The 22,163-nt window shown below is 44.9% G+C and overlaps 2 protein-coding genes across 2 annotated transcripts; both read right to left on the bottom strand.

Moving 5' to 3' along the window:
• Nucleotides 1-372: 372 nt before the first annotated feature.
• Nucleotides 373-1,335, bottom strand: LOC113406662 (olfactory receptor 14A16-like). Its single transcript, XM_026652466.1, has one exon. The coding sequence runs from the start codon at nt 1,333-1,335 to the stop codon at nt 373-375; it is 963 nt and encodes a 320-aa protein (XP_026508251.1).
• Nucleotides 1,336-5,335: 4,000 nt separating this feature from the next.
• Nucleotides 5,336-20,054, bottom strand: LOC115271216 (olfactory receptor 6N1-like). The gene is made up of 3 exons (XM_029911730.1): nt 19,482-20,054; nt 17,704-17,719; nt 5,336-5,661 (listed from the first exon to the last, which is right to left on the bottom strand). The coding sequence occupies exons 1-3, from the start codon at nt 20,052-20,054 to the stop codon at nt 5,336-5,338; spliced, it is 915 nt and encodes a 304-aa protein (XP_029767590.1).
• Between the last annotated feature and the right edge of the window lie 2,109 nt (nt 20,055-22,163).

The raw sequence follows: 22,163 nt of genomic DNA, 5'->3' as shown, positions 1-22,163 counted from the left end.
TCAGCCAGGTTACCCGAGCTTCTTAATCCTTTACAGGTAAAAGGATTTGGAGTCTCTGGCCAGGAGGGATTCCATAGCACTGTACACCGGAGAGCTGCCACCCTTCCCTTTATAGTTATGACAAGCACGCTCAGATAGCATGGTGATGGTCGCAGTATAAATCTCTAAGACAGATAGATATGTGTCTATGTAGATTTATGGATAGACATATAGATTCTGATATTATGTACATGGTTTAATCCTAAACTTACTCATTTGACTTCCACAGAGTTAGTACAGATTTTATGACACCATAACAGATTGCACCTTATTTTCTCAAGGAAATAACTTTGACATCAATTGATTATTACTATAAAGAAGCCCAGAATGAAATCACAGCCAAGGATCAATGATGGACATTTTTTTATTGGTGAATAACTTCCACACAATCAGTTTCTTTAATGCAGCTTTGATCTCCTTGTTCCTCATGCTGTAGATGATCGGATTCATCACTGGAGGCACCACAGAATAGAGAAGAGCCACCATGAGATCCAGCCCTGATGCTGAGCTGGAGGTGGGTTTCATGTACTCAAAGAAGCCAGTGCAAAGTAACAAAGAGACCACAATGAGGTGAGGAAGGCAGGTGGAGAAGGCTTTACGCCGGCCCTGCTCAGAGGGGATTCTCAGCACTGTTTTGAAGATCTGAACATAAGACACAATTATAAAAAGAAAGCAGTTTAAACTTAAAAACACACTAAAGACAAGAAGCCCAACTTCACTAAGGTACGAGTCAGAGCAGGTGAGCTTGAGTATCTGGGGGATTTCACAGAAGAACTGGTTGATGACATTGGACTGGCAGAAGGGTAACCTAAAGGTGTTCCCAGTGTGCAGGGCAGAGTAGACAATACCAGTAATCCAGGCACTGGCTGCCATTTGGACACAAGCTCTCCTGTTCATCACTCTCTCATAATGCAGTGGTTGGCAGATAGCGACATATCTGTCATATGCCATGATCGTGAGTATGGCAAAATCAGCTGCAATGAAGAGGGAAAAGAGAAAGACTTGGGTGACACATCCAGGATAAGAAATCACCTTGGTGTTCATGAAGGAATTGGCCATGGACTTGGGGATGGTGACGAAGATGGAGCCAAGGTCCAGGATGGACAGATTCACCAGGAAGAAGTACATGGGGGTGTGAAGGTGGTGGTTCAGGGCTACAACCATAGTGATGAGAAGATTCCCCATCAGGGCTGCTAGGTAAATCAGCAGAAACACCACAAAGTGCAAAATCTGCAGCTCCCGAACATCAGAGAATCCCTGGAGAAGGAACTCGGTCACAGTGGTTTGGTTGGACATTTTCTTTCTCAGTTCATTGTGTGATGGCTACAGAAGGAAGGAGAAAGACAATGGTCAGGATTAGAGCTACAGATAAATATCTCTCGATAAAAGTGTCAATTGTGCTGAGCACTCACCATTGCCATTAAGTAGGAGTGGAAAGTTAACACATATGTGTAAATTGGTGTGGCTCCCTTAAAGTCAATGGAACTGCATCAGTTTGCACCATCTGAAGATCTGGCTGAGGATGTGGCTTGATAAAATACAGTATGAAGGATGAAGCAAAGCACATCCAACCTCAATTATCTAGACAAGATAATTCCTCTATTGCTCCAGACAGCAGGCTGCAAACTTAGTTATGAAGCTAAAATACTAAAAAGCTAGTGCTGCCTGATTTCCATTTTCCGGGGAAATATGGCATGGACACACAAAGCATCCAATATGACAGCGCATTTGTAAGGATTCCACTGCAACACCACACGGACAGCCTGCTGCCTGCTTCCAAAATTGATTCATGGCATCAAATCCCAGCTGCATTTCATTTCTGTGTGACGAGCGACTAATAGCATCACTCAGCTAATTCTATGTTGTGCCATTTCCCTCTGACTTTATGTCTGTGCTGTGCGGGTCAGTGGCTGTCAGGAGCTTTGGTTTCTATTCTTGATTCTGCCACTGACCTGCTGTGTGACCTTGGGCCAGTCACTTCCCCTCCCTGAGCCTCTGTTTCCCCTTCCTCCCTTTCTCTACCTTGTCTCCTTTAGTTATAAACTCTCTGGGGCATAGGCTGTGTCTTACTATGTGTTTGTTCTGTCCACCTGTTAAGAGCATTTCTGTTTAGCAGGCATCAGTGTGGGAGAGAGGATATGGTGCTAGAGTAGGAAAGCTGAGGTCTAGTCCCATTGCCCTCCTCTATGTCCTTGGGCAGAGACAGGCTTTGGTTGGGGGCTTCAACTCTCTGTGCCTCAGTTTAAAGGTCCCTGCATGTATATAGCATATCCTGTGGGTATCAGCTTATGCTATTTACTCAGTTTTACCATCCTGCAAGTATCCCTTTGAAACAGCCGTAAATGGGATTGCAATAGAGTGAATAGGTTCAGAAGAGTGGTGTTATTGGACAATATTAATGTTCTCACCCTGGCTTAATTCTAAATTTCCAATTTGGGATATTCAGATATTTTTGGTTTAAATTATTTCAAAGGAAAACTGGGATTTGAACCGAAGACATTTTCATAAGAAGTCTCTCCTATCCTTAAAAATAACATATGTATTGGGAAGAAAAAAAATTCAATTACTTCAGTGAAAATTTTCCAGTTTTACACAGTTTTTTACCAGCAATGGTTTGGTTCTCAGTTAACAAAAATAAAAAGTGTTTAGTTTTCACAATATCTATGAAAATTGATTTTTTTCTGCTGCAGAAAAAAAAGAAGAGCTCTAGATGTTTGATTAAATGATAGTAAAAGACTTTAAGAGTTTCAATTGTAATTCGTAGCTCTAGAATTAAATTTCTGCAACATAATAATACCAAAAATATTTAACTGAAATTGCAAACTTACAAAGCTGGTCTTTGTGAAATGTTTCCCAGTCTGTGGTTCATTTGACAGTCCACTGTCAGGATTTGTCAGTCATTGTCTATATATAGATCTGTCAATAATGCCCCCATCTCTGTATTATCCAACATCCATTTCCCTGACTCTTCATCATATTTCCTGCATTACTGGGTCTCTCTGTGGTTCCTTGCAGACAGGGATCCACTCCAGAGACAGGCACTCCCTGCTCCCTTCTTCAGGCAGGCTTGGTGAGAGGTGAAGGACTAAATAGGATTGGGGCAGAAAGTCACTCCCAGCTCTGAAACATATCCTGGCTTCTGCAGGCTTCAAGACAAGGTCACAGCCCAGGATGCATCTGCCCTGGTGCTAAATAGCTGAATCCGGACTCCAGGGCTGTGAGCCCAGCTCTGATCTCAGCTCTGGAGCAAACCACCCTGACACCTGCCCTAGCTAACCCTAATCCTACAATGGGGGAACAGCATCTGCCCTTGCCCTCACACGATGGCAGCAACCATGGATGGATCTGTGGCTAAAAACAAGGCAGGGCTGAGGCCCAAACTGTGTGTGAAGGAAACTGCAGAATGAACTATATATTTGTAGCACAGAAATGGAGTCCAGTGACACCAGAGCTGGTTTCCTCATTAACGCCACATAATCAGCTCTGAGAGAGCAGAGATGTTTTTCCCCTGTGTTACATCAGCAGCTCTTGGGATGCAGCCACCAGAGGAACCCACAGCTCAGGCTGCCCTGGCTGTTTGATGTTGGTCACTAAGAAGCAGCCAGAGGCAACCTCCTAAATTGGTGTAAATTGATACAGTTCCATTGAGTTCCGAGTAGTTAGGGCTGTTTACCCCATGTGGATATTTGCCCCTTTGATTTCATTGGCACTACTTTGATTTACATTAGCTGAGAATCTGACCCCAAGACTGCCATGGAGCTATGTCAGTTTTGACCAGCAGGACATCTGGCCTCATTAACTCCAATGGAACTATGTCTGATTTTCCCCAGCTGGGGATATGGTCCATTACACACCTTCTAATCCATATTCTTTGCCTCTGAATCTGAACTGAAGATGAGACAAAAGTCTGCCTCTCCCTGAGAACAACAATAGACAGACAAAAGGGGAGTCTTGTTTCAATTTTAAAAAGTTCTAGCCTTCCCATTGGCTCTTTTGGCCAGAAGCCCACTCACTTCCTTTTACCTATGCATCTCAGTGAGACTTTTAACCCTTTACAGGTAAAGCACGTAAATAAATAAATATATGGAGATATACCTATCTCATAGAACTGGAAGGGACCCTGAAAGGTCATTGAGTCCAGTCCCCTGCCTTCACTAGCAGGACCAAGTACCAATTTTGCCCCAGATCCCTAAGTGGCCCCCTCAAGGATTGAACTCACAACCCTAGGTTTAGCAGGCCAATGCTCAAACCACTGAGCTATCCCTCCCCCCATTCCATGCCATGTAGAGAACAGCTACTAAGAGGGATTTTATAGCTGACTGGCTGGGTTCATAAAAGGGAGCTCCCCTCCCCCTTCATTTATCACAGGGGTCAAATCCAAATCCCCAACTTGTGTAGATCTGCCATGGTACAGTTAGTCAATGAGGCCAGATCCCCAGATGGTGTAAATTCGATAGTGCTATGGAGCTATTCCAATTCACGTGACCTGAGTATCTGTTCCATGATGCCTAGTTTCATGTTTGTTCCAGTATTTCTGATACTCGTTACTTAGAACCTCTGTCAGGGTTCCCCCCCCCACTCTGAATGCTGGGGTACAGATGTGGGGACCCACGTGAAAGAGCCCCTAAACTTATATTCTACCAGCTTAGGTTAAAAACTTCCCCAAGGCACACATTTCTTTCCTTGTCCTTGGGCAATATTGCTGCCACCACCAAGTGATTTACACAAAAATTCAGGGAAGGGTCACTTGGAATCCCTATTCCCCCAAAATATCCCCCCAAGCCCCTTCACCCCCTTTCCTGGGGAGGCTTGAGAATAATATACCAACCAATTGGTTAGCAATGTGAGCACAGACCAGACCCTTTGTCTTCAGGACACTGAAAATCAATCAGGTTCTTAAAAGAAGAACTGGGGTCTGGGGCCCCTAGATTATGTAACAGGATGATGAGGGATCAGAGACCAGGAAAAGGTCCAGTCCGAGACTCCCACCCAGAGGAAGGACCTACTCCAGCAAGAGGGAGGCCACCTCAGAGGCACTCCAGGAAGAGTGGGGAGAAATAGTGCCACATCTATAAAAAAATGGGCTGTATCGCCCAGAATTGCCCCATCTGTCTACTGATGGCAAGAGCAGTCTTGGAGCAGCAGCCTGTGCCTCAGCCTTATGGAGTTATCTTTGTGACTGGTTCAGGCTCTCTGCAGACTCTGCAGACTCAGGCAGGTGTTGTATTGGTTAACTCAGAACAGCTCCCTCCTCTCCATGAGTGATTGGCTCATGCAAGACTCAGACAGATTTGCTCTACTGGTTACACTTGGCTTCTGTCTTAGTCTTGGTAACATTTTCAAGGAGAATGCTGAGCATCTTGGGTGTGATGGTGGTGGTGATGAGCATCTCCAGTGAGAGGTAGCTGAGGAAGCAGTACATGGGCATGTGCAGGCGGCGGTTCACACAAATCATGAGACTAACCAAGCTATTCCCCAGAAGTGTCAACGTGTACACAATGAGGTAGAGGAGGAAGAGGGGCAGCTGCTGCTGGCGGAGGCTGAAGAAACCAAGAAGAACAACCTCAGTGATTGCTGCAAGAGACCAATTTCCTGGGATCATCCAACTGGGGCCCATTGGGTCTGCAAAGGAGAAAAGAGTCACTCACCAGTGAGCTAACTCAACAAGGTCTCGGGGAGTCCTTATACAACATGGATCCTGTGTGGAGGGGAATCAAATCCACAATGATGGATCCTGACTGGGGGGAGGGGGATAAACATTTTTCAAAACCACAAACTTCTGCTAATATCTTCTTCTGTTCCTCCCTACACACCCACAATTATCTGTTTTTTTCCCCAACTGAAAATAGATATTTCAGTATTTCTTTAATATGATAGAATAAATTACATGTAACTTTTATTTGACTTTTAAATTTTTCTTTTTTTCTTGTTTGTTTGTTTTTCCATTTGTCAACTGCTAATTTTTGCAAAAGTGTCTTAGGAGTTGAATCCGGGTCTCCCATGTACTTGCCTGGACAATCCATCTTCTCATGGGCTGCTCTACACCGATTCTGATTTTTCTCCATGACAGTTGCATTTAGAGCTGTGGAGAAATGTCCATACATGATAAATGCATAAGCAGGCACTGAATGAGCTCTCCATTGACATAGAATCATAGAATATTAGGGTGAGAAGAGACCTCAGGAGGTCATCTAGTCCAATCCCCTGCTCAAAGCAGGACCAACACCAACTAAATCATCCCAGCCAGGCTTTGTCAAGCCGGGCCTTAAAAACCTCTAAGGATGGAGATTCCACCACCTCCCTAGGTAACACATTCCAGTCCTTCACCACCCACCTAGTGAAATAGTGTTTCCTAATAGCCAACCTATACCTCCCCCACTGCAACTTGAGATCATTGTGTCTTGTTCTGTCATCTGCCACTATTGAGAACAGCCTAGCTCCATCCTCTTTTGATCTCCCTTTCAGGTAATTGAAGGCTGCTATCAAACCCCCCCTTACTCTTCTCTTCTGCAGACTAAATAAGGCCAGTTCTCTCAGCCTCTCCTCATAAGTCATGTGCCCCAGCCCCCTAATCATTTTCATTGCCCTCTGCTGGACTCTCTCCAGTTTGTCCACATCTCTTCTGTAGTGGGGGGACCAAAACTGGATGCAATACTCCAGGTGTGGCCTCACGAGTGCCGAATAGAGGGGAATAATCACTTCCCTCGATCTGCTGGCATGCTCCTACTAATACAGCCCAATATGACATTAGCCTTCTTCGCAACAAGGGCACACTGCTGACTTATATCCAGCTTCTCATCTACTGTAATAGCCAGGTTCTTTTCTGCAGAACTGCTGCATAGCCAGTCGGTCCCCAGCCTGTAGCGGTGCATGGGATTCTTCCGTTCTAAGTGCAGAACTCTGCACTTGTCCTTGTTGAACCTCATCAGATTTCTTTTGGCCCAATCCTCCAATTTGTCTAGGTCACTCTGTATCCTATCCCTACCCTCCAGCGTATCTACCACTCCTCCCAGTTTAGTGTCATCTGCGAATTTGCTGAGGGTGTAATCCATCCCATCATCCAGATCAGTGGTTCTCAAACTTTTGTACTGGTGACCCCTTTCACGTAGCAAGCCTCTGAGTACGACCCCCTGCTTATAAATTAAAAACCCTTTTTATATATTTAACACTATTATAAATGCTGGAGGCAAAGTGGGGTTTGGGGTGAAGGTTGACAGCTCGTGACCCCCCATGTAATAACCTCGTGACCCCCTGAGGGGTCCCAACCCCCAGTTTGAGAACCCCTGTTCCAGATCATTAATGAAGATGTTGAACAAAACCAGCCCCAGGACCGACCTGGGGCAGTCCACTTGATACCGGCTGCCAACTAGACATCGCGCCATTGATCACTGCCCAATGACCCTGACAATCTAGCCAGCTTTCTATCCACGTTATAGTCCATTCATCCAGTCCATACTTCTTTAACCTGTTGGCAAGAATACTGTGGGAGACTGTATCAAAAGCTTTGCTAAAGTCAAGATATATCACATCCACCGCTTTCCCCATACCCACAGAGCCAGTTATCTCATTATAGAAGGCAATCAGGTTGTTCAGGCATGACTTGCTCTTGGTGAATCCATGTTGACTGTTCCTGACATCTAGTGATGAGCTGGGGAGGAAGACTGCAGAAGCCAACCTTGTTTGCTTGGACACACCCACTCTGCCTAGGTGAGCAGCATGATCACTTTGCCCAAATGATCACTTTTGGATTCCAAGTCACTTTGTCATTGGGTGCAGGAGTAATAAAGGGTTATTATCCCTGTTGTGTGACTCACGGGCAGCAGAACTGTGTTTGGCATGTCCTGATTGAGGGCTTCACCCTCAACTGAACTGAGCTTTCTAAGCAGAGGATAGGTATGCCAAAGCCTAGTAGTGATGAGAGAGGGTTCAGACAGGTGTTTGTACTTGGTGGTGTGGGCCCTGTCATTAAATGTCTTAAATGCCATTTTACTCTCCACTATTTAATGACAGAGCTGATTAAGATTTCATTGAGAGTCTTTTGCTGCAGATCAATAGAGCTGAAATCACTTATAACCAGGTCTAAGCATTAGAGCTGCTTTGGGACAGTGTCTCTGGTGAAAGAGACTGCCCAGTGTGCACTAGTAGTGAGAGTCCCCCACTAACAGCTGAAACCACTGAGAGTTGAAATCATTCAAAGCTGTGTTAAGTTGTGGGACTTCAAGTCATCCCTGAAGTTGTAGTGGAGTGAGAAGCTAATGGTGGATCGACTGACGAAGGAGCAAATGTATGGATGGAATGATATGGCAGGATGGTCTGTGATAGCGGCGACAGGACTCAATGACCCAGGAGGCCCCTTCTAGTCCTGTGACCTCTGGCCCAACACACTGAAATCTACAACTTCAGGAGCAAGACATTGAAGGCTATTTGGGACTTCATTCCCTTAATCTTGTATGTATCCAACACATCTCTATGTCTCTGAACTGAGGCTATGGGCCCTGATCCTGCAGCATTGCTCTCAATAACTTTGCCCTTTAATGAACTGATTAAAATTTTGTATCTGGAACGGGCATTTTTTCTAAAAAGGAAATTTTCCCAACATTTTGGTCTTATTTTCTGTGTTTGGGGTGGACGGGGGGACACAGAGAGAGTTGGTGGCTAACTTTTCATATTTTTTTTCATGAAAACCTGTAATCAAGAACCCAATTTAGCTTCCACATGGCTTTTTGCATGTCATTTATTATTTTCATTAGTCAGTTTGTGGGGTTTATTTATTTATTTCTTCCTTCACGTTCTTAAATGCATCTGTAAGTACTCGCCTAGCCTGGGTGCTTAGCCCATAAATGAAAAACAACCCAAACATAGACAATGGACTTCCCATCAATCAACACACATTCAAGAGGACATTCAGTGAAATCAAAAGGTGGGAAACATGGACAAATTGCTAAGGATGAGTACAAAAGAATAGCACAAGCATGTAGGGACAAGAAGCAGAAAGTCTAAAGCACAAAATGAGTTACACCCAGCAAGGGACATAAATCATTAAGAAGAGGTTTTTAAATGCATTAGGAGCAAGAGAAAGATGAAGGAAAGCTTAGGTCCTACTCTTGTCAGGGAAGGAGAGAGAGTAACTGATGACAGCAAGAAGACTGAGATATTTAATGCCTATTTTGCTTCAGTCTTCACTAAAAAGGTTAGGGGTGACCAGATACTCAATACAATTAATATTAACGACCAGGGGTAAGGAAAACAAAACAAAATAGAGAAAGAACAGGATAAAGAATATTTAGATAAGTTAGATGTATTCAAATCGGCAGGGCCTGATGAACTTCATCCTAGGGTACTTAGGGAACTAGCTGAAGCAATCTCAGCACTGTTAGCGATTAATTTTGAGAAGTCATGGAGGACAGGTGAGGTCCCAAAGCACTAGAGAATGTATATAAATAAATATATTAATATACAATATATTGTTAATATATTTATATACTGTATTTAACAATATATTATGTTTAATATATCAATATATATTATATTATTATTTATATGCATAAAAATATAAATAAAGTACCTATATTTAAAAAGGGAAACAAAGAGGACCCCTGGAATTATAAACTAGTCAGCCTAATTTTGATACCTGTATACTAGAACAAATTATTAAATCATCAGGCTGTAAGCACCTAGAGGATAATAGGGTTATAAAGAATAGCCAATATACATTTCTCAAGAACAAATCACGCCAAACCAAACTAATTTCCTTCTTTGACAGGGTTGATTTTAGTAAGGCTTTTAATACAGTCCCACATGACATTCTCATAACGAAAAAGGGAAATATGGTCCACATGAACTTACTATAAGATGAATTCACAACTGTTTGAAAGACTGTACTCAAAGAGTAGTTATCAATGGTTTGCAGTTACACTAGGAGGGCGTACTTGGTGGGGTTCCACAGGGGTCAATCCTGTGTCTGGTACTATTCAATATTTTCATTAATGACTTGGATAATGTAGTGAAGAATATGCTTATAAAATTTGCAGGTGGCACCAAGCTGGGAGGAGTCACCAGCACTTTGGAAGACAGGATTATAATTCAAAGTGACCTTTACAAATTGGAGAATTGGTCTGAAATCAGCTAGATGAAATTCAATAAATATTAGCACAAAGTACTTCACTTAGGAAGGGAAAATCGAATGTACAGCTACAAAATGGGGAATAACTGGCTAGGTGGTAGTACTGCTGACATGGATCTGTAAATCACAAATTGAATATAAGTCAGCAATGTGATTCAGTTACAAAAGAAACTAATGTCATTTGGGGGTGTATTAACAGGAGTGCCGTGTGTAAGACAAAGGAGGTAGTTGTCACTCTCTACTTGGCACTGGTGAAGCCTCATCTAGAGTCCTGTCTGAAGACTGAGTAGGGACCGGATAACACTCCTCAAATATGTTAACAGCTATTATGAAGAGGATGGGGATCAATTGTTCTCCATGTCCACTGAAGGTAGGACAAGAAGTAATGGGCTTAATTGGCAGAAAGAGAGATGTAGGTGAGATATTTTAGAAAAAAAAAAACCCTTCTAACTATAATGATAGTTAAGGGAGCTTGTGGAAATCTCCATCTGTGACTCTGTCCCCATAATGCTTTATGGAAATATGCTTATGAATATATATGACATAACTTGAATATGTGCTATGCTATATATGCCATGTTACATATGCCATGTAACATATCTATGTAGAAGTTATGATCTACTGAATCTATTAATCCTATCTGTATGCATGTATCATTTTTGTATTTGAAGTTATGAATATTGGCTGTGTACTGGCTTGATTTCTAAATATTCTTAGTAGAGCATTTGGTCAGTTCCTGGAGAAAGGAATGTTGAAATTAAGTACCTAATCAAGAAACACTTAAAGTACAATGAATCTTGGAATGCTCCAATCACATAGGAAGTCTACTTGAGGACGTTCAAGGTAGCATGTGACCCATGGCTGCTACCTGGTAAGAAACTGTGAGTCATGCATGGACATGTGACTTGCCCAGGTGATTCCAGAACTCCATCTTGGAGCTGGACTTTGCATAGGAGAGAGGAGGGGGTCTCTATCCACAAGAGAAAGTCTATTTAAGCCTGTGGGAGACCCCTCCATTTGGTCTTCAGCTGGCTAAAGAGAGAGCCTCTCCATCTCCCAGGATACCTGAAAGAAACTGGAACAAAGGACAGTGACTGCAAGGGGGGTGAGTGATTGCTGGACCCAGGCTAAAAGGAGATTAGTCTGTAAAAGGGAGCACTCTGGAACTGGGGAGGAGCTTATCTGTATTCAGTTTGATTATACATAGATTTGCGTGTTTTATTTTATTTTGCTTGGTGACTTACTTTGTTCTGTCTGTTACTACTTGGAACCACTTAAATCCTACTTTCTTTATTTAATAAAATCACTTTTTACTTATTAATTAACTCATTTATACAGGGTAAAATGCATTTATTTGGGTTTAGACCCCATTGGGAATTGGGCATCTGAGGGTATGTCTACACTACGAAATTAGGTCGAATAAATAGAAGCCGGTTTTATAGAAATCGGTTGTATACAGCCGATTGTGTGTGTCCCCACATAAAATGCTCTAAGAGCATTAGTTCGGCGGACCGTGTCCACAGTACCAAGGCTAGCGTCAGCTTCCGGCGCATTGCACTATGGGTAGCTATCCCACAGTTCCCGCAGTCTCCGCCGCCCATTGGAATTCTGGGTTGAGATCCCAATGCCCGGATGATGCAAAACAGTGCCGCGGGAGGTTCTGGGTACATGTCGTCAGGCCCCTCCCCCTCCGTCACAGCAACGGCAGACAATAGATTCGCGCCTTTTTACCTGGATTACCTGTGCAGACAACATACCACGGCAAGCATGGAGCCCGCTCAGCTCAGCTCACCGTCACCATATGTCATCTAGGTGCCGGCAGACGTGGGACTGCATTGCTACACAGCAGCAGCAGCTAACTGCCTTTTGGCGGTAGACGGTGCAGCATGACTGGTAGCCTTCATTGGCGATCTGGGTGCCGGCAGCCGTGGGGCTGGCAGCCGTGGGGCTGCATTGCACCAGCCCCCTTGCCTTTTGGCAGTAGATGGTTTATTACGACTGGTAACCGTCCTCATCGGACAGCAGTGGCTGTTGATCATGGGCACCTGGGCAGACAATGATGGTTATCAGTCGTAGTATGCCATTTTCTGCCACGCGCCCTGTTGGCTCATCGCACGTTAGCAGAGTCGTAGTATGCTATTTTCTGCCAAGTGCCCAGTATTGTCTGCTAAGCACCCAGAAGAGGCCGAGGGCAATCTGGGTGCTGGCAGACATGGGGCTGGCAGACGTGGGGCTAGATTGCTACACAGCAGCAACCCCTTGCCTTTTGGGCAGTAGATAGTATATTACGACTGGTATCCATCGTTGTCATACTGCAGTGGGTATCAGATGGTGCAATAGACCTGAAGGCTAACTGCCAAGCGCCCAGTATTTGCTGCCAAGCACCCAGAAAATGCCAAGGGCTATCAGTCATGCTGCACCGTCGTCTTAAGATGTATAAAATAGATTTATTCTGTATTCATTTGCTTCCCCCCTCCCTCCTGCTAAACCCAGGCTTTTGAGTTCAATCTTTGGGGGGGGGGGCATTCTCTGTGACAGTTGTTTGTGTTTCTCCCTGATGCAAAGCCACCTTTCTCGATTTTAATTCCCTGTACCTGTACGCCATGTCGTCACTCGCCCCTCCCTCCCTCCCTCCCTCCTTCCCCTGGTCCGTCAGATACTACTTTCGCGCCTTTTTTCAGAACAGACGCCATAGCTAGCACTGGGATCATGGAGCCAGCTCAGATCACTGCGGCAATTATGAGCACTATGAACACCACGCGCATTGTCCTGGAGTATATGCAGAGCCAGGACATGCCAAAGCAAAACCAGGAAAAGGCGAGGAGGAGGAGGAGGCGATTGCAGCGCGGCGACGAGAGTGATGAGGAAATGGACATGGACCTAGACCTCTCACAAGGCACAGGCCCCAGCAATGTGGAAATCATGGTGTTAATGGGGCAGGTTCATGCTGTGGAACGCTGATTCTGGGCCCGGGAAACAAGCACAGACTGGTGGGACCGCATCGTGCTGCAGGTGTGGGACGATTCCCAGTGGCTGCGAAACTTTCGCATGTGTAAGGGCACTTTCATGGAACTTTGTGACTCGCTTTCCCCTGCCCTGAAGCACCAGAATACCAGGATGAGAGCAGCCCTCACAGTGGAGAAGCGAGTGGCGATAGCTCTGTGGAAGCTTGCAACGCCAGACAGCTAACGGTCAGTCGGGAATCAATTTGGAGTGAGCAAATCTACTGTGGGGGCTGCTGTGATCCAAGTTGCCAGGGCAATGAAAGACCTGGTGATATCAAGGGTAGTGACTCTGGGAAACGTGCAAGCCATAGTGGATGGCTTTGCTGCAATAGGATTCCCAAACTGTGGTGGGGCGATAGTCGGAACCCATATCCCTATCTTGGCACCGGAGCACCAAGCCACCGAGTACATAAACCGCAAGGGGTACTTTTCAATGCTGCTGCAAGCCCTGGTGGATCACAAGGGACGTTTCACCGACATCAACGTGGGCTGGCCGGGAAGGGTACATGATGCTCGCGTCTTCAGGCAGTCTGCTCTGTTTAGAAAGCTGGAGGAAGGGACTTTCTTCCCGGACCAGAAAATAACCGTTGGGGATGTTGAAATGCCTATCGTGATCCTTGGGGACCCAGCCTACCCCTTAATGCCATGGCTCATGAAGCCGTACACAGGCAGCCTGGACAGTAGTCAGGACCTGTTCAACTACAGGCTGAGCAAGTGCCGAATGGTGGTGGAATGTGCATTTGGGCGTTTAAAAGCGCGCTGGCGCAGCTTACTGACTCGCTCAGACCTTAGCGAAAAGAATATCCCCATTGTTATTGCTGCTTGCTGTGCACTCCACAATATCTGTGAGAGTAAGGGGGAGACATTTATGGTGGGGTGGGAGGTAGAGGCAAATCGCCTGGCTGCTGATTACGCGCAGCCAGACACCAGGGCGGTTAGAGCAGCAAAGCATGGCGCTGTGCGCATCAGAGAAGCTTTGAAAACCAGTTTTGTGACTGGCCAGGCTACGGAGTGAAACTTCTGTTTGTTTCTCCTTGATGAACCCTCCGCCCCTCCCCCCCCCACCCGGTTAACTCTACTTCCCTGTAAACCAACCACCCCACCCTCCCCTACCCTCCCCCCTTCAAGCACCAGTTGCAGAGGCAATAAAGTCATTGTTACTTCACATTCATGCATTCTTTATTAATTCATCACACAACTAGGGGGATAATTGGAAAGGTAGCCCGGGATGGGTGGGGGAGGAGGGAAGGAAAAGGACACACTCCAATTTAAAACTTTAAAACTTATTGCTATGGAAATCATCTAGGGTGGAGTGAGTGGGTGGCCGAAGGCCCCCCCACCGTGTTCTTGGGCGTCTGGGTGAGGAGGCAATGGGACTTGGGGAGGATGGCTGTTGGTTACACAGGGGCTGTAGCGGCGGTCTCTGCTCCTGCTGGCTTTCCTGCAGCTCAACCATACGCTGTAGCATTGGGGAGGAGGGTTGTTGGTTACACAGGGGCTGTAGCGGCGGTCTGTGCTCCTGCTGCCTTTCCTGCAGCTCAACCATACGCTGTAGCATTGAGGAGGAGGGCTGTTGGTTACACAGGGGCTGTAGCGGCGGTCTGTGCTCCTGCTGCCTTTCCTGCAGCTCAACCATATGCTGTAGCATATCAGTTTGATGCTCCAGCAGACGGAGCATGGACTCTTGCTTTCTGTGTGCAAGCTGACGCCACCTCTCATCTTCAGCCCGCAACTTCCTCTTTTCCTCTCGCGATTCAGCCCGCCACCTCTCCTCCTCAGCCCGCGATTCAGCCCGCCACCTCTCCTCTCGCTCATATTGGGCTTTTCGATAATCAGTCATTGACTGCCTCCACACATTCTGCTGTGCTCTGTCAGTGTGGGAGGCAGTCTGTAGTTCTGTAAACATTTCGTCACGTGTCCTTCGCTTACGTTTTCGAATATTCACTAGCCTCTGCGAAGGAGAGACATTTGCAGCTGGTGGATGAGAAGGGAGAGGTGGTTAAAAAAGATACATTTTAGAGAACAATGGGTACACTCTTTCATGTTACATTTTGCTGTTCACATTACACAGCAGATGTGCTTTCATTACAAGGTCGCATTTTTCCTCTTATATGGAGGGCCTGCCTGTTTGGTGTGAGAGATCACTCACGCAGTGCCAGGTCACAGATTTCAGCTTGCAGGCAGCCATGGTAAGACACAGTCTTTTGGCTTTTTTAACCTTCTTAACATGTGGGGATGGTTTCAAAGAGTACTGCTATCATTAACCATACCAAGGACCCGTTGGGTTGGCCATTTAAAATGGGTTTGCAATGTAAAAGGAGGGGCTGCGGTTTCAGGGTTAAAATGCAGCACAAACCCAACTAATTCCCCTCCCCCCCACCCAATTCTCTGGGATGATCACTTCACCCCTCCCCCCACCGCGTGGCTAACAGCAGGGAATATTTCTGTTCAGCAGAGCACGAAGGGGCACCTCTGAATGTCCCCTTAATAAAATTGCCCCATTTCAACCAGGTGACCGTGAATGATATCACTCTCCTGAGGATAACAAAGAGCGATAAGGAATGGATGTTGTCTGCATGCCAGCAAACACCGGGACCATACGCTGCCATGCTTTGTTATGCAATGATTCCAGACTACGTGCTACTGGCCTGGCGTGGTAAAGTGTCCTACCATGGCGGACGGGATAAGGCAGCCCTCCCCAGAAACCTTTTGCAAAGGCTTTGGGAGTACATGAAGGAGAGCTTTCTGGAGATGTCCCTGGAGGATTTCAGCTCCATCCCCATACACGTTAACAGACTTTTCCAGTAGCTGTACTGGCCGCGATTGCCAGGGCAAATTAATCATTAATCATTAAACATGCTTGCTTTTAAACCATGTGTAATATTTACAAAGGTACACTCACCAGAGGTCCCCTGTGTGCCCTCAGGGTCTTGGGTGAGTTCGGGGGTTACTGGTTCCAGGTCCAGGGTGATAAACATATCCTGGCTGTTGGGGAAACTGGTTTCTCCGCTTCCTTGCTGCTGTGAGCTATTTACATTATCTTCATGCTCATCTTCCTCGTCCCCAGAACCCGCTTCCCTGTGTCTTTCTCCAGTGAGGGACTCATAGCACACAGTTGGGGTAGTGGTGGCTGCACCCCCTAGAATGGCATGCAGCTCCGCGTAGAAGCGGCATGTTTGCGGCTCAGCCCCGTACCTTCCGTTTGCCTCTCTGGCTTTGTGGTAGGCTTGCCTTAGCTCCTTAATTTTCACGCGGCACTGCTGTGTGTCCCTGTTATGGCCTCTGTCCTTCATGGCCTTGGAGACCTTTTCTAATATTTTGCCATTTCGTTTACTGCTTCGGAGTTCGGCCAGCACTGATTCATCTCCCCATATGGCGAGCAGATCCCGAACCTCCCGTTCTGTCCATGCTGGAGCTCTTTTGCGATCCTGGGACTCCATCACGGTTACCTGTGCTGATGAGCTCTGCGTGGTCACCTGTGCTCTCCACGCTGAGCAAACAGGAAATGAAATTCAAACGTTCGCGGGGCTTTTCCTGTCTACCTGGCCAGTGCATCTGAGTTGAGAGTGCTGTCCAGAGCGGTCACAATGAAGCACTGTGGGATAGCTCCCGGAGGCCAATAACGTCGAATTCCGTCCACACTAACCCAATTCTGACCCCCTAAGGCCGATTTTATCACTAATCCCCTCATCGGAGGTGGTGTAAAGAAACCGGTTTAAAGGGCCCTTTAAGTCGAAAGAAAGGGCTTCGTCGTGTGAACGTGTCAAGGCTTAATTCGATTTAACGCGGCTAAAGTCGACCTAAACTCGTAGTGTAGACCAGGCCTGAGTGTTAAAGACAAGAACACTTCTGTAAGCTGTTTTCAGGTAAGCCTGCAGCTGTTAGGGGACGTGATTCAGACCTGGGTCTGGGTTTGCAGCAGGCTAGCGAGTCTGGCTCAAACCAGGCAGGGTGCTGGAGCCCTAAGCTGCCGCGGCAGGAAAGCAGGAGCAGAAATAGTCTTGGCACATCAGTTGGCAGCTCCCAGGGGGGTTCTGTGATCCAACCTGTCACATCATTGTTGGAGGTTTTTAAGAACAGGTTGAACAAACACCTGTCAGGGATGGTTTAGATTTGGTCTTGGTCTTGTCTTAGAGCAGGGACTGGATTTGATGATTTATCGAGTCCTTGCAGCCCTGCATTTCTAGGATTCTATGAAAATCAAAACTAATGAAAGGAAACTAGAGGGAGTGCAGAAGAGAACCCTAAAACTGACCTGAGGACTGGAGAAAGTGCTCATTCTCTTTGAATTAAAAAGAAGACTGAGAGGTGATGTGATCACAGTGTATGAGTACCTTCACTGGGTACCTAAGGACTCTTTAATTTAATGGAAAAAGGCAGACCAGGAACTAACGGCTGGAAGTTAAAATGTGATTAATTCGAATTAGAAATCAGGCACAATTTTTTAATAGTGAGGGTGATTAACCATTTGAACAAAGTGCCAAGGGAAGTGGCGGATTCTCCATCTCTTGGTTTCTTCAGAACCAAACTACAGACCTTTCTGGAAGATAGCCTTTAATCAAACACAAGTTATTGGGCTCAATACAGTGGCAACTGGGTGGAATATAATGCCCTGTGTTATAAAGAAGGTGACACTAGATGATCTAATGATCCCTTCTACCCTGAATCTACGAATCTCCAAGTCTATTTACACAGACCCTGGATTCAGTTGTATTACTCCTTTTTGGGTTTTAACATAAGAACATAAGAATGACCATACTGGTCAGACCAATGGTCTATCTAGCCTGTATCTTGTCTTCCGACAGTGGCCAATGCCAGGTGCCCCCATGGGAATGAACAGAACAGGTAATCAGCAAGTGATCCATCCCCTGTTGCCCGTTCCCAGCTTCTGGCAAAGCTAATAGCCATTGATGGACCTATCCTCCACGAACTTACCTAGTTCTTTTTTTAACCCAGTTATAGTCTTGGACTTTACAACATCCTCTGGCAAAGAGTTCCACAGGTTGACTGTGTGTTGTGTGAAGAAATACTTCCTTTTGTTTGTTTTAAACCTGCTACCTATTAATTTCATTTGGTGACCCCTAGTTCTTGTGTAATGAGAAGGCATAAATAACTTCCCTTTTACTTTCTCCACACCAGTCTTGATTTTGTAGACTTCTATCCTATCCCCCCCTTAGTCATCTCTTTTTCAAACTGAAAAGTCTCAGCACTTTTAATGGCAACATGTAAATACAATTACAAGAAAGGGTATTTTGTAAATATAAGAATCAATTTCCATGGGCTGACCTCTTTGGGTTTACTTGCATAAGTGCAGATTCATAGGTTTATTAATAGAAAGAGAATTTGAAGATAAAACAGGAATTACAGAAAGAAAAACTAATCTGGTGTCTATGATGCAAAATTGAGTGTTATCTCTTAACACAGGATTCCACAGTGAATGGAAAACTCTTGTTTGGGAGCCGGACACATTCCTTTGGAGCATTGTAAATGATGATACAAACTTGCAAGAAAATGGAGAATGATTATGTTTTATTATGGCTAGGAGTGTCAAAGGAGTGAGGGGAGTTAGAAGTCAACTATCTACTGAACACAGGTGCCTAATTCACTTAGGCTAAATGGAAAAAGTCATTTTATTTGTGTTTCATTAGCACTTAGGGACCAAACCTAAACCATGGCTCTATTGTGCTATTTACTGTTCAGACATGAAGAGATAGACACCAATCTGAAGAGCTTGATATATAAATACAGAGTGGGAGAAATTAATGATTTTCACATTATATTATGTAGGTGGGAAACTGAGTCACAGAAAAGGCCAAATTCCCAGCTAGTGTAAATCAAGTATTGCTTCATTGGAGTCAATGAGCCATATCCACAGCTGGAATAAGATGACATCTCTTCATTAGGGTCAATGGACCAGATTCGCAGCTGGTGTAAACTGGTATAGCCCCACTGAAGTCAATTGAAAAACTGACTAATCAAAATCAGCTTGGGATGGAGCTAGGACTTGAACCCCAGTTTCTGCAGTGCCAGGCCTGTGCTCTGTCCTTGTTGGAATCAGACCCATTCCTGCTTCATCCCTTCTGCTCCCTGCTCCTGACAAGGGCTCTCTAGAGAGCCCCTTGCACCTCTTTGTTCCTGAAGCTGTAGATGAAAGGGTTGAGCATGGGGGTGACAATGCCATACAACACAGAGACCAGCGGGTCTTGCTGGTGAGTGGCTGGCTGAGGGGCGCATGTAGGTGAAGATGATGGTGCCATAGAAGTTGCTGATCATGGTGAAGTGGGAAGAGTAGGTAGAGAAAGCTTTGATCTTGCCTTCAGGATGGAGGAGAGGATGAGGAGGTAGGAGAGCAGGGTCAGGCAGAAGGGGAGGATGATGACACATCCTGAGACAGAGAAGGTCACCAGCTGGCTCAGGGAAGTATCGGAGCAGGAGAGCTGGAGCAGGGGTGGGATGTTACAGAAGAAGTGGTGGATCTCGACGGTGCCACAGAAGCTCTGGGAGAAGACCATGGCAGTATTGATGACAGAATTCAGGTGGCCAATGAACCACAAGGCCCCCAGAAGCCAGGCATACACGCATCTCCTCATGAGGATGATGTAGCGCAGTGGGTGGCAGATGGCAGCATAACAGTCATAAACAGTGGCCGAGAGGAGGACACACTCAGTGCCCCCCAGGGCAACAAAGAAATACATCTGTAAGAGGCAGCCAGTGAAAGAAATGGCCTTGTCTCCAGAAAGGAGATTCCACAGCATCTTGGGCATGGTGGAAGAGATGTAGCAGATCTCAGTGAAGGAGAGGTTGTCCAGGAGGAAGTACAGCAGTTGGTGGAACGCTATTGGACAGTTTAAATATGGCCCAGGAGTTGGTTGAATGCTATGGGTCATTCTTTCTATGAAACAACCCCAGCCCCCAAACTTTAAGCATGAAAGAAACGTTTAAAAAACAACCAAGCCCCAAGACATTCATTGATATCTGCAAAGGGCCCCCCACTTGGAAATGGGTGCTGTTTAATATTGTAAGAAAGCCACAAATGTATTTTAACTTAAAGGGGGGGCAAAAGCCCTATTGTGCAGACAACATGGTTTCACTACCCCAGATCACAAAAGGGAATGCTATGGGAGGGGTGATTAAATTAACCTGTTAGCAACTGTGTTGAAGTCTGTTTGAAACAATGGGCTAAGAGGGTATAAAAACCTCAGGTATGCTGGAGCTTGTCCTTTTCAACAGAAAACTTTCTTGGATAGCTGCTGGACTGCAAAAAGAGGTAAGACTTGCTGTCTTTAACTCTGAAACTATATATTATATAATGCCACGCTTTGCCCATGCTATCTTAGTAAATAATGGTGCCTATGTTTATTGCAGTGTGATCTGTTTAGCATGGAACCAGTAACTTTAAACTGCATTTCACCACGAGGCCAAGGTAAAAACCATTTTAACTATAGTTGTGCTTAATACTGTTGAATTAAAAAAAAATTATTACACAGGCTGTATAGGGATTTGTTGGTAATACTAACTAACATTTTTGCTTGTTTTTGAACCTGAAGGCCCAAACACACATGAGGGGGAACAGAACAAGCATGTGCCTGCAACACTTTATCCCATAGTGAAAGGTAACTTTTTTTTTTTTTTTGCAACTGGCTTTTAAATACATGTCGGTTTTTGAAAAGTATATGGCTGCAAACTTGGTTTGGTGTGTTTTATAAAGCTGCTGTTTTGTGTGTGTGTGTGTGTGAGAGAGAGAGAGAGAGGGGGGGGCTGTGCAAGGCATAGGTTTTTTTAAAAGTACTTGGTTTGTTTCAAACTAACAGGGTTTTTTACTGTGCATAATGTGATGGGTTTTTAAAATGGGGTTTGAGACACTTGGGGAGGGGGGAATGCTACTAACTAAACCAAAGGCCCCAAACACACATGGCTGGGGGACAGAACAACCATGTGGCTTTTAAATGCATGTGGGTTTATTGAAAAGTATTTGGTTGCAAACTGTGGGTTTTAAACTGGTGGTATGTGTGTTTCAAACTAACAAGGGTTTCTTTGCAAAATTGATTTTAAAAGCAGTTTTGGTTTTTATTCTGCAAAATGAGATGTATTTAAAAACCTGTGTTTGTTGTACAGCCCGAAATGGATTATTTTATTGTAAAGCTATGACTTTTTAAATAGAAAAACACCCTAATGAAATGAAAAAAATATATATATATATAGAAAAACACCCTAATGAAATGAAAAAAAATATATATATATATAGAAAAACACCCTAATGAAATATATATATATATATATATATATATATATATATATATATATATATATAAGTTTACAAGACGGTTTCATGTGTTTTATAATAATGTTGTTGTTTGCTCCACAGTACAGTCAAAACATGAGATCCTTAGACCAGAGGGAAAACAAGCTGAAAAGAAAAAGGAAAGAGACAGCTGAAAAGGAAAATTCACCAGCATCAGTGACTGATGGATAGATGAAGCCCTGTAAATATATTTTGCTTATTGTTTTGCTTATTGTTCTATGAGGTTTTGTATTTTAAGTAAATACATGGGTGTGGGTGAGAGAGATGGTAAAGTTCAGTTTTGTAAAATGTTGTTGTTTTTCCCCCTCATAGGCCTGGGCAACTTTTCTGACAATGCTGCAGTCAGAGCTACAAGGACACCTCCTCCAGAACTGCTAAAGAACCAGGAATCTGCTTTGAGACCTTTAACAATGCAAAACAGCACAAGAGTGCAGCTGAAGCATCCGCGCGGTCCAAACATCATATACGTCAAACCCAAGGACAAAACAAAAGACTCTGGTAAAAAACAACCATGCCACCACAACTCCAGTTCCTCAGCGGCCACCACCACACCAAGCCCTGAGGAAACTGTGAGCGAAAACACCCACGTTCACAAACCCAGAGCATGCACTCTATGGGTTCTGAATGTGAGCAAACCCGGAGCATGCGCTCTAGGGGCTGCGTTTAAAAAACCAAGGACTAAAAGCTTCTGCGA

Source organism: Terrapene carolina, unplaced genomic scaffold, assembly GCF_002925995.2.
Source record: "Terrapene carolina triunguis isolate 2854851 unplaced genomic scaffold, T_m_triunguis-2.0 Scaffold115, whole genome shotgun sequence".
NCBI lineage: Eukaryota > Metazoa > Chordata > Testudines > Emydidae > Terrapene > Terrapene triunguis.
Note: the sequence above shows the minus strand (reverse complement) of the source record. Positions and strands in the feature narration are given on the sequence as shown.